This window comes from Girardinichthys multiradiatus, chromosome 9, assembly GCF_021462225.1.
Source record: "Girardinichthys multiradiatus isolate DD_20200921_A chromosome 9, DD_fGirMul_XY1, whole genome shotgun sequence".
Classification (NCBI taxonomy): Eukaryota; Metazoa; Chordata; class Actinopteri; order Cyprinodontiformes; family Goodeidae; genus Girardinichthys; species Girardinichthys multiradiatus.
Window position 1 is genome coordinate 13,146,971 of NC_061802.1, and position 17,802 is coordinate 13,164,772.

Consider the following 17,802-nt stretch of genomic DNA (forward strand, 5'->3'; position numbering starts at 1 on the left):
CACGATCTTAAGAAAAAAATTTAAAGTTTAAAATGTGACCTGGTCTTTGGAAACTTACAGTTTTGCTGCAATAAACTGTGCAACATGTAGAGAAACAAAAGGACATTGTCAAAAATTTTAGGGAATATTTTGAAAATTTCCCATTTGATGTTATTGAATATTGGTGGGCCTCAGCCATGAGGGGACCTGTCGCCGAATTTCACATAAACTAATCAAAGACCCAATTTACCAACCTCAAACACTCTAGTGCTGCAGACAAATTCTATTCAACTCAATTATTCAGCTGTCTGTCTGTTTGCTTCACTAAGGCCAGACTGCGCCAGATCCACTAAGACAGGATATAGCGTAATATTACCTGAATGTAACAAAAATATAGCGGAGGTCCAGCTGCAGATCCGTGAAGCCCACAGTTTGTTATTTTAAATAATACAGGAAAACGTTTGTCGCGCTCACCTGCAGCTGCAGCGCACACAGCAAGGCGCGCAAAGGAGCGCTATTAAATAATGAAGCGAGTCATCGGCCCATGACTACCACACTGTGTTTTGCATCACTATGTTAACAGTAAAGCAAAAAGTTAGAAAAGCACATAAACATACTTACATGGTTGCCTATGAAGAAAATCTTCATAAAAACCATCCCCACTTCACCTGGCAAACTGCTCCAATCCGAGTCCGTACATCCTCTAGCTTTAATACAGCGCGTTAGTTTTCACATGACGTCACTTATCAGATTTGAATGAGGTTCTCAGGTGTGCTCAGTAACATTTACTTAATTGTAACAGTTTTAATACTACATAGATTGACTGAGTAAATCTCACCTCATAATAACGTTAACAGATACACTGTAAAATGCTGTAAAAAAAAATTACAAGTAAATGTAGCACATTTAAAAAATACATATTGTTTTAAAGTAAATGTAGAGAATTAAAAAACTATTGAAATCAAAGTATAAGCAGCGACACTCAGCAACATGCAGACTCAGTCTTACCTTCAGAAACTTTACTGGGAGGCTATGAGGTTCTTAAGAAATGTCTTCAAATGTTTGTTCCTGCCTCGGAAATAGCTTGTCAAATAAATATTTTAAAACTTTACAAGCATAATTAAAAGGAAACATAAGAATGTACCATTTAAGGATCTTTATTTTAATATTTCCCAGAATAGTAAAGCCAGAAATTCAATTGATTGATTAAAGGCACTGATGTGATCAAGTCCAATTGTTTTACTTTCAGGCATTAATAGGTATAAAGAATCAACCGTACAGGTAAATCTAAATTTTCCTTTAGAATTTAGCACTGTTCAAATGCAATGTTCTGCAAACTGATAGAGAGCTCATTTGTATGTGGGTTTATTTTATTTATGAGCATTTCCTAAAATGCATTACTTTGAAAATGTAGAAGAAAAACCTTATTCCATGCAAAGGAAGACAAATCTTTATTCATTTTATTGAAATGACCAAAACAGCAGTGAAGTACATACTTCTTTATTGTACTAAGTCACATATTTATGTGAATATATATTTTTTTATTAAGCTCACTGCTAACTTTTACTGGCAGGTGGGCAGGGTTATCACACCATCATTACACTGTACACGCAGAGGCACTGAGCCAACATGACTTGTTCTCTTTTTACAAGAAAATGTAAGGCGATCCAAATGTGGTGTATATAGTTTGCTCTCCCCAGAATATCTAAACTGAATATTATTTGTGTTCATTAGTTGCTTGGTCACAGTGCACGGTTCTGAAAAAGAAAAAAGAAAAGAAAAACAGTATTTACTTTGTTCATAATCTAAAAACATCAACACATGCCCACTTTAATACATTTGTTTTAAAATATTTCTCAAATGTTGTGAGGATAATATTCTGCTTCTTAACCGAACCAACAGACCAATGATTTACATCTTAGTTTTTATATATGATTCCTTTTATGGTTAATCTTTTACCACCAAAAGAGCTACAAAAAAGAGATTATCCTCCATGACAAAATAATAAAATCAGAAAACCATATTTTTTACTCCTTTGGTCTCCACAGTTGTCCTTTGGCACTTAAATGGATATATAGCTTGAAGAATGAGATAAACGCATTTTTATTAAATAGAAGTATTTATAAAACAATGTAATACACATATCAGAAAACATGGCACTAGCATAGATAGAGTAACTGCTTTATTTTAAACAAATTTCTTTACATTTTACAGACCACTGGATACTGAATGTTATATTTATACATTTTTATAAATTATGTAAGTATACAGCAGCTGAGTCATTTAGAGCCTCCCTGTCAATATTAATGATTCATACTAAGACAAAGTTAAATTTATTCGGAGCCATGCTTTTACGAATGAAGCTTGTCTGGATGCAGCATGTCACCCTGCAGCCTGTATATCATGTTATTATGGGTGCTACTAGGGAAGATGCTCAGTAAACATAGTTTTATAAAATCATTCTTTAGCTTTCCAATTGTTCCTGAGCTTTTGAGGATGGTGATGAGAGTCTATGCAGATTGTTAGAAATACTTTACCAGCATTTTTCTTCTTAACTTTAACATTTTGATGCAACCAACTGGCTGATGGATTTTTTTGATTTCTTTCAGGCTAAGAGATAGAGGCTATAATAAAACATGACATCTAAATCAAGTTTATAATCAACATTTTGAGGATTTATAATATAGATATTGTTTTTCCATTTTGGGATTTTAATTCCATATTACATACTTTTAATCACAATTTAAAATACGTTTCATATTTATTATAATTGATTGGTGTGATATCCTTCCATTACATATTTAATATTATTGATCTCAGCTGGACAATTCATAAGCAGCAGTGACTTCATAGTAAAGGATTTTAACAGCCTTTCAATTGTGATCCAAAAATATTACCATATGCAAAATAAAATGTTCAAAATAAAATGTTCAAATTTGACTTACTGAGACATCTCATCTCTCCTGTCCATATGCCATTATCACAGGTTTTAAATGGGCCTCCGTCCATTTTATAATTAGGCTGACAGATGTATTCAACTTTGTCACCGTGTCGGTATCGTGAATCTGATCTGGTAATTGAAGTAGTGTCTCCATCTGTAAGACCTGGTGGTGCTGAACAACCTGAAGCACCTAAGGTTATGTGAGGAAAAAAGTAGTTTAAGACAGATCTTCATCAGACTTATCAAACTTTTACTTTGAAATATATCCCTTAAATATATATATATATATATATATATATATATATATATATATATATATGTGTGTGTGTGTGTGTATATATATGTGTATGTATATACACTGCTTAAAAAAATAAAGGGAACACTTAACCAACACAATATAACTCCAAGTAAATCAAACGTCTGTGAAATCAAACTGTCCACTTAGGAAGCAACACCGATTGACAATCAATTGCACATGCTGTTGTGTAAATGGAATAGACAACAGGGGGAAATCTTTGGTGATTAGCAAGAAACACTCAATAAAGAAGTGGTTCTGCAGGTTCTGCAGGTGGGGACCACAGACCACGTCTCAGTACCTATGCTTTGTGGATGATGTTTTGGTCGCTTTTGAATGTTGGTGGTGCTTTCACACTCGTGGTAGCATGAGACGGACTCTACAACCCACACAAGTGGCTCAGGTAGTGCAGCTCATCCAGGATGGCACATCAATGCGAGCTGTGGCAAGAAGGTTTGCTGTGTCTGTCAGCGTAGTGTCCAGAGCCTGGAGGCGCTACCAGGAGACAGGCCAGTACACCAGGAGACGTGGAGGAGGCCGTAGGAGGGCAACAACCCAGCAGCACCTCCGCCTTTGTGCAAGGAGGAACAGGAGGAGCAATGCCAGAGCCCTGCAAAATGACCTCCAGCAGGCCACAAATGTGCATGTGTCTGCACAAACAGTTAGAAACCGACTCCATGACGATGGTATGAGGGCTCGACGTCCACAAATGGGGGTTGTGCTCACAGCCCAACACCATGCAGGACGCTTGGCATTTGCCAGAGAACACCAGGATTGGCAAATTCACCACTGGCGCCCTGTGCTCTTCACAGATGAAAGCAGGTTCACACTGAGCACATGTGATAGACGTGACAGAGTCTGGAGAGCAATCTGCTGCCTACAACATCCTTCAGCATGACCGGTTTGGCAGTGGGTCAGTAATGGCCACAGCCCTCCATGTGCTCGCCAGAGGTAGCCTGACTGCCATTAGGTACCGAGATGAGATCCTCAGACCCCTTGTGAGACCATATGCTGGTGCGGTTGACCCTGGGTTCCTCCTAATGCTGGACAATGCTAGACCTCATGTGGCTGGAGTGTGTCAGCAGTTCCTGCAAGATGAAGACATTGAAGCTATGGACTGGCCCGCCCGTGCCCCAGACCTGAATCCGATTGAGGACATCTGGGACATCATGTCTCGCTCCATCCACCAACGTCACGTTGCACCACAGACTGTCCAGGAGTTGGCGGGTGCTTTAGTCCAGGTCTGGGAGGAGATCCCTTAGGAGACCATCCACCGTCTCATCAGGAGCATGCCCAGGCGTTGTAGGGAGGTCATACAGGCATGTGGAGGCCACACACAATACTGAGCCTCATTTTGACTTGTTTTAAGGACATTACATCAAAGTTGGATCAGCCTGTAGTGTGTTTTTCCACTTTAATTTTGTGTGTGACTCCAAATCCAGGCCTCCAATGGTTAATAAATTTGATTTCCATTGATGATTTTTGTGTGATTTTGTTGTCAGCATTTTCAACTTTGTACAGAACAAAGTCAGTCAGTCAGTCATTTTCTACCGCTTATTCCATAGTGGGTCGCAGGGAAGCTGGTGCCTATCTCCAGCAGTCTATGGGCGAGAGGCGGGGTACACCCTGGACAGATCGCCAGTCCATCGCAGGGCAACACACAAACAACCAAGCACACACTCATTCATACACCTAAGGGCAATTTAGAGAGACTAATTAACCTAACAGGCATGTCTTTAGATTGTGGGAGTACCAAGTGAGGACCCACGCATGCATGGGAAAACATTGTCTGTCAGGTCAGGTCAGGTCAGGTCAGGTCAGGTGAGTGAGTGAAGTCTGTCTGTCTGTCTGTCTGTCTATCTATCTATCTATCTACATATATATATGAACAGAAATAGTTTCAGCTTTGGCGTTAAACACCCTCCAAGAACTGCTGTTTCTTAGGGACCAAAAAAGTCATACATGAAAGAGAATAAGACAAGAACTGATTTACCTTCACACTTAGGCAGGGGGTTGCTCCACTTTTCGTTTTCCACACATGTAATTGTTTCACTCCCTTTCATTGGGAGTGAGGACTTACAAGCAAATGATATTTGATCTCCTTTACGTACAGCATTGCCTTGTATAGATGACGTAATGAGAACATTATCCGGTAGAGGATCTGGTAAACTGCATTTCTCTGTTTAAAAAACAAAGATTTACAACACAAGCAACAGAGGTTATAACTCAGCAAAACCAAACATAACATTTGTGAAACCCCCATTTAACAGTAAAAACATTTTTAAACCAATGATGAGAAATTTGTTACTTAAAACGTATAATGTACACTTTAAAGTTTATATCAAAATTACATTGTTTTATTTTTATGAAAAAGCTGACAATGAGAGCTTCTTGTTGACATATGTGAGGATAATGAGAGAAATTGTTAACTAATGATTGCTAACTAATGACTAATGGTCATAATATAAATCTAAATATCTAAATGTAAATGTTAATTTATGCCAATTCATGTAGACAGACATTTTCCCATAGTGGCATTGAGGATTAGTTTTATAGATTAGACTAAATGAACAGAGATTTATTAACTGTTTTATATAGGGACCAAAAAAGTCATACATGAAAGAGAATAAGACAAGAACTGATTTACCTTCACACTTAGGCAGGGGGTCGCTCCACTCTCCGTTTTCCACACATGTCATTGTTTCACTCCCTTTCAGTAGGAATGAGGACTTACAACCAAATGATATTTGATCTCCTTTACGTATAGCATTGCCTTGTATAGATGAAGTAATGAAAACATTATCCGGTAGAGGATCTGGTAAACTGCATTTCTCTGTTTAAAAAACAAAGATTTACAACACAAGCAAGAGAGGTTACAACTCAGCAACACCAAACATAACATTTGTGAAACCCCCATTTAACAGTAAAAACTTTTTTAAAACCAATGATGAGAAATTTGTTACTTAAAACGTATAATGTACACTTTAAAGTTTATATCAAAATTACATTGTTTTATTTTTATGAAAAAGCTGACAATGAGAGCTTCTTGTTGACATATTTGAGGATAATGAGATAAATTGTTAACTAATGATTGCTAACTAATGACTAATGGTCATAATATAAATCTAAATATCTAAATGTAAATGTTAATTTATGCCAATTCATGTAGACAGACATTTTCCCATAGTGGCATTGAGGACTAGTTTTATAGATTAGACTAAATGAACAGAGATTTATTAACTGTTTTATAAATTAACTTATGTTAAAGGCATCGTGTAAACTGTATTTTGTCCGTGTTTGCGAGGCTGCCCCAATTAGGAGGTGAACGTACCAGAGCAGGTAGGCAACGGGGCATTCCAATTCCCTGTTTCTAAACACAGAATTTCATCAGAACCCTCCAGATCATATTCATCTTCACAGGAAAACACTACTTTAACTTCAGGATTCACTTCATTATTTTTGGGTTGAATTCCGAAAAATCTAAGACCAAGACCCAATTGTGGAACTTTGCAAGGAATGCCTTAGAAAAACAGAACAGACATAAACCAGGTCAAACATGACATCTTTCTGATTCTGTTACAATTTTATTGTACCATAGAATTCTAAATGCAGTAATAAGTACTGTGTTTGGTAGTGTTGACAATTTATACATTTCCTGAGTGATGTAAAATCCCCCCCAAAATATAACAATAATACTTTTTAGACCAAATAATCAGTTCTTACCTGGACATTTTTCAGTTTTTATCCACTTGCCGTTCTTACATGTCGCGTTGCCTTCTGCATTTGCACCAGGAGCAGTGCATACATACGCAATCACATCTCCTTCCATATATGTTTCTTTATCCGTATCTGTAACTGTCAGTCGTGAATCACTGAGCCTCTCACAAAAGGCTGAAACACATTCAGACAGTGGTATTAGAGTTAGCGTTATGGGGTTATTTGAAAGGACAACCACACCTCTAATCACCCGGCAGGCCTTCTTCTGGTTTGCCTACACAGTTAGCAATGGTTGTCTCATGCTCCTAACTCCCACTTTCATTTCCATCAATTTATCTCTTAATTCCTATTTTATTCCTACTCCTCATCTATTTTCACCCATTCTTTTCCCTTTTCAGGTCCAAGTAGTGCTTGCTGGACACTTTGTTATGAATCTTTAGTATATTTGTTTTGATTATTTCTTATTGCGATGTTCTTTGAGTGGAAGAAATGTTGGTGAAATTGATGGTAAGAAGTGGGAATATGAATTCGTGAAGTAGTTAAATGACCTTTATCCCCAAAACAACAACAACAATAATAATAATAGGGACGTTTTTGAAGCCTTGTGAAATACATCTGTATGTACATACAGATACACTTGATGTTCTTCGTTTCCCATTTCCCAGCTTGGCATGCAATGGTGGCTTCTTCCTCTAATATATACTTTTGACGGCACTGATAAGTCACAGAGGAGTCAGCCAAGTATTCCTTCTGATACGACACAGTGACGATTGCATTCTCAACTCTGGGTGGTGGGCTACAGTGTTTAGCGGTTGCTGCAAGACATGAAAAGCATGTAAAAAAAACTCGACTTTTAAATATCTTTAATAAGGACATTTTAAAATGATCATGATGACTCACCACGACAGATTGTTTTTGGCGTAAATTCACCAAAACTCCATCTTCCATTTTGACAAGTTAGTCCATCAGGCTCACCAATGTATCCTTCATTGCACTCAATCTTAACACTTCTTTTTTCAACTATCACTCTTCCGTTGGAAATCACTGGAGCTTCTCCACACATGCCTTTTTCTTTAGGACATCATTGCCAAAGCATATATTTGAACAGAGATTGTTACTATAAATATACTGTGTTATAAAAAACATATATTAAGCTAATTTACTTTCCAGAATCATTGAAAACATAGAATTATGTGTCTGAAAAATCCGATTCATTGATAATCTTACAGAAACCTGCATGGGTCTGATGTTTAACTAGTTGCAAGAACCCATGTAATTGGTTAATTTTATGGTATTACTCACCAAATCTAAGAGAAAATATAGATTAATTACCTATACATGGATGAAGTCCGTCCCACACACCGTCTTTACATTTAGCCTGCCCCCACCAGTTTTTGGTAGGAAGTCTGTAATTTTCATTACAGGAATAGTACAATGTGTCCTCAGAAACGCTAACTGTAAATCCATTTGTAAAATCAGGTTTTACACAAGGTCTCTCGCCTGTTAATGATTCAGAAAAAAGCAGTTATATTCCTGCTGCACAAGTAAAAAAATAACTAATAACTAATTTTCATACAGTTTCGAGGCCTGCTTTTAGAGATGCTTTTCTTCTCAGTTCATCTGGTTGTCTAATCTTAAATATCCTAAGTACTGAGAATACTTTAAGTAATTTGATGCAGTTGTAAACAGATATTTACAAGAACTGTATAAAAAGAGACATAGTTTTTTTTCTCTCAGAGTAAACTTTTGCTGTTAGAATTATTAAAATTATTTCGGTCTTATTTATGGTGGATTACTCAGAGAGCATTTTTGGGATTTTTAAAAAAACTTGATGTTTTCATATATTTCCTTAGTATTTGGTAGAATTGCCTTTGAACCAATAATGTATGTCAGTCGTTTGGGTATCCTTTTATAAGCTTCTCACAACAGTTTCCAAAACAGCAATATTTTTCCAGGCCTCAGGTGCTTCAGGAAACAGACCCATTCTGTGTCCCAGAGATTGACACATTTAATGCAAAACTTGATTATTAACCACAGAATAAAAGGAGAACACATAATCCAAATGCATTCAGTGATGTTCTTGATGCCAGCGTTAGCTAACTCGTTAACTATGTTGAGGTCTTGTTTAAAAGTTCTGTTCATTCAATTTGTGATAGCATTAACATTTTAAAAGGTATCTTAAATGTAGTTTGTGTAAAAATAGTCAGTAACATTATTAATGACATTACAGCTTTTGTTACTACTGTGAATTGTTTAAGAATTTACATTTTTCATATAGCCCACTAGGGCAGGGGTGTTCAAAGTCAGTCCTCGCAAGGTCCTGACGTTTCCCTGCCTTGACACACCTGATTTGGATGATTGCAGCTCAGCAAAAGCCTGTTTATCAACCATCGCTGTTCTTTGTTGGATTTGCTAGCTTACAGCTACAATATTAATTTTAGTGCTGTTGTTCTCATGCATTAGCAAACGTAGCACATTGAGGTGCAATGATTTTTCATATACTTCTTGTTTTCAAGACATTTGCTGATATTTATCGAGGGCAAGTAAAGTAATGGAATCTTGTATGGCTCCGCAGCCTGGAAGGGGGTGGGGTGTGAAGTGCTTCATTTGCATTTAAAGGGACCTCAGTAAAACAAGACTGTCAAAAAGGAAGCTTAAAAATGAGTAAAATGCTCCAACGTCTGCCACTGTTGCCACGAAAATGTATTACCCAGTCAAAATATAATAAAAAACAAATTAACATAAAACTCCCTCTAGTAATAACTATCTTTATTGAATTCCATCCCCCAAAGTCACTCTGAAAAACTTACATAAAACCTTAGGAAGTAGATATAACAAACTAAATTCCTATCAGTAAATGGGAAGTTGATTTATCCACCAGATTTTAACTTTTGCAATAAAATTTGCTCAAACGCTTTATAATATCCCAAAATGCCAACCCTCAGCTTATACAATACAAAGTTCTTCACAGAACACACTACACCGGACAAAGGATGTTCCAAATGGGTTTCACAGTTAGTACCACTTTTTCAAACTTTACGGGAGATTTACCTGATTACTAAGTACATACTCTCTGTCGTGATACGCCGGTATACAGCTTTTAACTAAACGTATTTGAAGACCTATCAACATGCCTAGAGTACATAGTTCCAGTTTGCCCATCACGTTGACTTCTTGCAGTTCAAAACATTGCAAAAAAACTAAGATATTGAAGAACTGGAACAATAAAAAGAGTTTAAATATTATCTTAAAGAATGGCGTTGACGTGGGCAGCATAAAAGGGGTCCAGTTGGAGAGTTGGCCCCTGGGGGTGCCGGCGCCTCGTCGCCCATCCCATCCTCCCCAACAAGACCGCACATCAAAAGAGTGTTGATGGTGGGAGATGGCGTGGTGGCTGGTGGGAGCACAGTGCCCTAAATCTCACTCTGTCCTTCTTTGGACTGGGGGCTGCTGCTCATGTGCTGCTCACTGACAACCTATTTCTATTATTTCTACACATATGTTCAGTTACCCACCCACGGACCAACACACAAATAATCCAAATGGTTCAAAGTCATACAAACACACGTATAACGTCAGTGTGTCCTGCCTAATTTGATGCTGGATCCAGTATTGATTTAATAAAATCAACCACGATATAAGGATTTTGTGTTCAGATAACCTATTTATAGAGCAAATTTGTCCTGGCACATGTAAGCAACAAGCTTTCCCATATGGTATGCCTGAAATACCAAGACAGGACATGGGAAGACAGCTAACAGCAAGAACCCTGCACCTAGATGAGACAGCTTGGCCGGCACTGCAAAGAAAGATCTTTTAACCCTAGAACCAAGGAGAAAACTGCAGCGGACTGTGGCAACAACAAACACTAGAAGCAAACGAACTAAAAACAAAGGAATTTCACTAGAAAACAAGTCTGCTCCACTTCTATAGGACTCCGACTCCCCAAAGGAAAGCTCATCGTCAAACATCAGCAAGAGGTAGGAGACCAGACTGCTTTCTAAAGGACTGATCTACTAAAGATTTGTGCATATCAAAAACAAGTGCAAACTTGGTAGCGCTTATCTACTAACCAGGTGCACCGAGGATTGCAGAGCAGAATAGCAAGCGAAATCCATTTTGCCTTAATGGGAGTGCAGAATTTATGCTGATTATCAGAACGTGTAAAATACTGCGAGAAGGATATGCAAATGTCATCATTTAGCACACAGAATGTAATTTATCAAACTATTTTCAGTTTATTTTGAGCACATTTGAAGGCCAGGGTCAAACTGGCTGATTTGGCACAAGTTCCAATATAAGCCATATCTCCTATGGAAAAACTACTTTTAACACAGCATGTTCTTGCATCTGGCTAATTCTACTGCACCATCACTTTATGGCACAACAACGTTGTTTGGATTGCACAGGATGAGTGCTGCTATATAGCTCAGAAAAGGTGGCGCAGATTATAGTTGTCTGTTGCATGTTCCACAACATATTCAAGATGCCATGAATGCGTGGTAAAAAGACATCTGCAGCAGGACTGCACACATGGGCCAATCTGATTCAAAGCCATTTCTCATAAGTCATTTGAGTTAGGGATTTTATTTAAATTCTTTATGCAATTAAATCAAAACAAAAAACTCCATGACTGAACTTAAGTAACGTGGCATGTTTTCAAACAAACACCACTGAACATTAACAGCCACCAGACATCTTAGCAGATCAGGCCCTAAACGGTTTCCTCCTAATCTGGTTCAGAAAGACACAGCCATCAGGTCACAAACTCTAATAGTGATGGAGTCCTGAAGGACTCAACAAGAAAACCAGATAATTACTTAATTTTGTCATTAAAATGGTGTCTCTGATATCTCAGAGAAAATACTGATGATCACAGATGAGTATCCAAAAGTGTAAAAACCTCATCATATGCACTGGAGACCTTGATGTTTTAAAGGATTTTATTCAATTTCTGAACAATGTTCAAGCTATTGAGGTGTTTTCAGTGGTAGTTTACTGATAGTCTGGAGATGACGTAAACAAATGGCTTAAAAAAATTACATGCTGCAAAATCAGAATAACAAAGAATAATCCTATAGAAAAACATAGATATGAATATAACTGTACATTTTTTTCAACAACTGGAGAAATTAAGAATTATATTGCTATAAAAAAGTGCTTCCCCTCTGACACATTTCTTTTGTTTTTGCTTTTTTGTCAAATGCAGCAGAAAAATGATCCAAAGCACAGTAGCACAGCTACCTCTGAATCAGTCAAATTACTTTTGGAATGGGTACGTGTATATATACAGTCAGTCAGGCAGTCATTTTCTACCACTTATTCCATAGTGTTGAGGTGTTGATATGACTTACTGGCTGTTGTTTTGATTCATGTCTCCTGCGATGTGTGCTCGCTTTTAGCTCCTTAAGGACTTCACCTTTTTGTGTGTTTTAAATAACAGTATTAAACAAACAAAGGCTGCCCTTTTTGCCTTGCAAAAACACATGATCCAAATGAATTCAGTGATGTTCTTGATGCCAGCGTTAGCTAACTCGTTAACTATGTTGAGGTCTTGTTTAAAAGTTGTGTTCATTCAATTTGTGATAGCATTAACATTTTAAAAGGTATCTTAAATGTAGTTTGTGTAAAAATAGTCAGTAACATTACTAATGGGATTACAGCTTTTGTTACTACTGTGAATTGTTTAAGAATTTACATTTTTCATATAGCCCACTAGGGCAGGGGTGTTCAAAGTCAGTCCTTGCAAGGTCCTGACATTTCGTTGCTTTAACACACCTGATTTGGATGCATTAGTAAAGTATTAGTAGCACATTGAGGTGCAATGATTTTTTTTATATACTTCTTGTTTTCAAGACATTTGCTGATATTTATCGAGGGCAAGTAAAGTAATGGAATCTTGTATGGCTCCGCAGCCTGGAAGGGGGTGGGGTGTGAAGTGCTTCATTTGCATTTAAAGTGACCTCAGTAAAACAAGACTATCAAAAAGGAAGCTTAAAAATGAGTAAAATGAACTCCTGACAAGCTACAATAACAATAAATTCAAGCTTTGCAGTTCCACTTTATACAAACCAGATCTGAATGAATTAAATAGAAAAAGGAAGAATTTAGAAGCATGATATGTCCCCTTTAAGAAGAACAACTTCAATGTCTTGTTGTGGCAATATATGTAAAAATCTAAACTTAAAGTATAAAAAATATCTCGAAAAATGTTCCCTGCTTACGCTAGCATTAAGAAAACCAAAATAACGTTGAAGATCTTATCTGACCAAAAACATTAAATGTTTAGTCTGATTAAATGTGTAAACAATGAGGGAAACAAGTAGTAATTTGTCTTCTTATACAATGGGTGTAAATATCTTGTTTTAGTAGTCAACATGCCACCCAACAGGACTAATTGTTTTTTTTAATTGATAGTAAAAAATATTAGGATGTCTGATCTCATTGTTCAACCATTGCTCATATACTGTGCTTTTATTTAAAGGAAAATGTTAGCATGGAAATTTGCTAAACGAAAACAGCCTAAATATTTGGTATCAGAGGTGTGTTGCTTTTAGTGAGGGCAGAACACAAGGGTAGAATCAACAACAAAACAGCATTACTCATTTTCCTCTTAAACGTCTTAATTTGCTAAGTTCATTTTCAATGATAGAGCTGAAACGTCAGTATTAATAATCTTACTCATGATTAGTGCTTTTTACTTTGTTTCCTTCTGACCCTACATGTGTGTAAAACGGTTACCTCCCAAATTATGTAAGTCCCCCTAATTATTTTATTGTCAGAAGGACTCCCTCTACCACTCATAAATCAGTGTGTTAACAGTGTGATAATCCATGTGTGTACTACAAGTAAAAGAAACTAAAAAGACTGCTGGTGATAATAGCCCACTGATTATTGTCATAAATCAGGTTCCCTTTAATAGGTGTTGGAGTTTCTATGCTTCACTTATGATATCCTTTTTTAAGTGAATTTGTTGTGGTTAAATGTTCTTACCTGAACATTGCTCTATCCCCTGCCAGGTGCCTTCCACACAGGTGATGGTAACAGTATTTGGAGTCCCTCCCAAACACTCGTATGTGAGCTTTTCATTGTGGCTGTAATATCTCTTATCATTTCTGGTAATCCTGATATTTTCAATGTTGGGTTTTTCACACGATGTTCCTGATGATGAAGAAAATAGCATTAAACATGGATTTTAATTTATATAATTACTATAAACAACATAATAAGAAGTTATCTAAATGTAAAAAAAAAAAAAACAATACCACAAGACAAATCAAATTACTTGCCTGCAACATTATCCAATATATCCAATTTCCATTCTTTTTTTCCATTTGTTATAAAGATTCAATAAAAATAACTTTTTGTTCCATCTGATATGTTGTCAAAGGAATATCAGCAGCCACTAATTTTATAAGTTTTGTTTGTGTTAAACTTTATTGGTCATTTAATAGCACAATAATCTACTTTTACCATTAATAAATGAGACATTTTGCACTTCAGTTTTTTGCTTAAAAAAAAGAGTGCCAAGTTGCCTTCTGTTCAGATTATTTGTTTTTGGAGATTGGACACCACCTTCTAAACAACCTTGTTTGACTGAGACTATCACAATATAATCCACAGAAGGTCTGCTCTCTTAAATGGAAGTGGATAAGCCACCCTCTTTTAAAAGTTAAGTGGATCATTTTCAAAGATTTGTTCACAATTGTAATTCTTTCATGTAACGTTGCTGGGTAGATTAAATAAACAAATTAAAGAACATATAAAATAAACAGTACCTCGGCAAAGTGGTTTTGGTCCCCACCCATCTCTGGAACAAGTCGCTTTCCGATCTGCATGTGTGGCCTGGTAGTTGTGATCACAGTGATATGTAGCTCTGTCCCCTAATTTTTTTCTTCCCCAAGTGTTAACTGTATAATGTTCTTCGTATATGTATCCAGGGCATATAACCTCTGGATTGGAGGAAATGTAATTTTATTTTATTTTAAAATGCTGAAATCAATAATATTAATCATTGCATAGGACTAATGAAACTCCAGCGCAAAGACAAAAATCACAAAATTACAAATCAGTGGCGTTTATGCTTTTGTATTTTAATACCTTGGCATACAGGATCCGTGTTCCAGTCTCCATTGTCTAAACAAGTAACCTCGGTCAACCTTGTTCGAGTGTCCAGAATCCAGTGTTGCTCCCCACATGAGACTCTCAGTGTTTCTCCAGGTGAAAACATGTTTTTGTTCGGAGGGTCATATGTTGTCCCAGTCAGTGGTGGCAGAGTCAGATGACATTTTATTACTGGATTCATTGGACATATATCATATTATTTGTCAGTTTGTGGTATTGAGATAAACTATATATTTAGACCTGCATTTTTGCTTCTCACTACAATAAAATGATGAATTGTTGCTTCTGAAATCATACTTACATTCACATGCAGGTGTTGGGCTCCAATCTGCATTTCCTGCAAATTTTGTGCATTTTGGAAGTCTCTCGGTCGCCTTTTTATAAGTAGGATCGCATCTAAAATTTAAGATTTCATTTTCTTTGTACTCTCGAGAGCCACTAAGCACACTGCCATGTTCAATCTGAGGGACGGAACATCTTATTGCTGTTGATGTGAAAAGCAAGTGTTACCGAAACACAATGCTTTTGGGAAGATAGACTGATCATGTCTTTCAAACAATTTGAGAGGTAAGTTGCTTATTGAATGTGATTAAATCAAGGTTAGAATAGATAAGTTTTGCTTTTTTAACATATTTTGAGAACTTTAAATGCTTCAGCAAAACCTACCTGTTAGGTCAACACACAGAATTAGATGATTTATAATTTCTGTGTGGAGGCACAATAAAAACCAACAACTGTTGCATTTTGCATTGCAATTTAGTAAATTGCAACAAACATTGCTATTTAATAAAATACGTTGTTTAGTTATTTAATTTAGCTGTTATCTGTTATAACAGATGTTGCCAGGTAAAAAAATATCTTGAATAACTTTAAATTTAAAAGGAACTTTCTAGCTTATTCAGCGTTTGTAATGCTGACAACCTGCTATACCTTTGCATATTGGAACCGGGGCACTCCACTCTCCATCATCCTTGCAATAAATCTCTTTTAACCCATTCAAGATTTCATCATTTGACTTGCAGCTAAACCGAATAACGTTGCCAGAGGAGGCTTCTTCTGGATCCCCTAAAACCTGGACATTGTTGTCCACATGAAAGACTGGACATTTAGTGGCTGTAAAGACAAACATTGGAAAACAAGGCAAGACAAGTTTAGGCAAGACAAGCAACATTCATGCACAAGGATATCCAACGTGAATAAATAAAATAAAAGGAGAAACATTAAAAATACCCAAAACTGCTGTCAAAAATGTTTGAAAGAAAGAAAGAAATATTAAAATACAAAGTTAGTCTATAAACCTATGCATCAATTGCTCATCAATGATTGGGCAAACAGTTTAATAGTGAGACTATTTGATCCAAAAAGTGCAGCAAACAATAATGCTTCTAGTCCTGACTTAAGGGGCCAACAGTTCCTGCACAATTCAGATTTTTAGGGAGTTTGTTCCAGAGCTGAGGAGCATAGAAACTAAATGCTACCTAACCTTGTTTAGTTCTGATCCTGGGAACTCTAGTAAACAGGTCACTGGTGACCTGAGGCGTCTACATGGCTCATCTTTCACAAGCAAGACGTAAGCAAATAAATAGAAACACCAAAAGGTTTAAGGGTGGTTTACTACAGACAGAGAAGTTCTCTTTCAATTAAGGTGGCTTCCTCATTTATATCAATAACTACTGAACTGCATATTCCCCCAATACCTTCACACACTGGAATGTTGCCATCCCAGCCATCTGCCACGCAACGTCTGCGGCTTGTCCGACTGACCATGTGATAACTGAAATTAGTTTTTAATAAAATCAGTAAGCAAAACGACTGAGTGATAACAATACTAGAATGGCAATTATCTTTTTTTACCATACCCTCTGTAGCACTCATAAACAACCTGCGATCCAAAGACAAAATCTTCTCCGATCTCGAGTCGAAAATCTGCAAATTGGGCATCGCCGGGATGACCACATGATTTTGCTTAAAATATAGAGACAAGAGCAAAAGGTAGGTAAATATACTGTGGTAAAAAATCATTTGATAAAATGGCAGAGTGAATGTAGTAAAGATGTTAATGTTTATAACTTACGTTGGCAATTTGTCCCTATAAACTCCCAGCCCTGTTCAGTACAGATCATTTTGAAAAAGCCACCATAGCCAACGTTGCAGGGGACTCTCACCTGTTTTCCTCCACTGTAAGTATTATCCAAACCACTTACATCAAAAGTGGAATCAAACCTACCGCTGTTTTTAAACTGTTGAAGTGTACAGTCTGTGAGACAGTAATAATGTTATAGTTACTATGTGTTTACATCAAAAACAAAAATCATCAAACAGTAAATGCAAAATAAATGTAAAAAATGAACCACAAAGGGACTTACCCTGACATTTTACAGAGGCCAGTAATTGCACCCACAAAAGTAGGACACAGCTTTTGGCTATCACGTGCATTTTAACCTCCTACTCTGAACCACTAAACAGAGCGAGACAATACAGACAGCTACACTGTTATACAGAGAAGGAACTTTAGATTTCACAAGAGAGAGAGGAAAAAAAAGATTGCTTAATGATTGCACAAGCCTGTTCAGCCTCCAATTCCAGAATCGCAGATGGGTAAAAAAGAAAGAGACCACAAAAAGCCCCTGAAATGATGCATTCGGTCCAACAAATCAATAAAAAGACCAAAGTGCATGGGTAAATGAAAACAAAAATACATCTATATATTTAAAAAAGGGTATTAAAAACGAGTGAAGATGGTTAA

At 36.8% G+C, this 17,802-nt stretch overlaps 1 protein-coding gene across 2 annotated transcripts; it reads right to left on the minus strand.

Annotated features, from left to right (window-relative positions):
• Nucleotides 1-1,413: 1,413 nt before the first annotated feature.
• Nucleotides 1,414-17,581, minus strand: LOC124873621 (complement factor H-related protein 5-like). Of its 2 annotated transcripts, XM_047374381.1 has the most exons (18): nt 17,423-17,581; nt 17,131-17,313; nt 16,916-17,021; nt 16,754-16,830; nt 15,987-16,169; nt 15,358-15,540; nt 15,033-15,227; nt 14,711-14,884; nt 13,926-14,093; nt 8,265-8,432; nt 7,833-8,003; nt 7,562-7,747; nt 6,939-7,106; nt 6,547-6,735; nt 5,863-6,048; nt 5,209-5,394; nt 2,925-3,110; nt 1,414-1,736 (listed from the first exon to the last, which is right to left on the minus strand). In XM_047374381.1, exons 1-18 carry the CDS (start codon nt 17,490-17,492, stop codon nt 1,543-1,545), a joined length of 2,973 nt encoding a protein of 990 aa, XP_047230337.1. In that variant the 5' UTR covers nt 17,493-17,581; the 3' UTR covers nt 1,414-1,542. The 2 variants fall into 2 exon arrangements, with proteins under 2 accessions (XP_047230337.1, XP_047230338.1); XM_047374382.1 differs by lacking the exons at nt 7,562-7,747; nt 7,833-8,003; nt 8,265-8,432.
• Between the last annotated feature and the right edge of the window lie 221 nt (nt 17,582-17,802).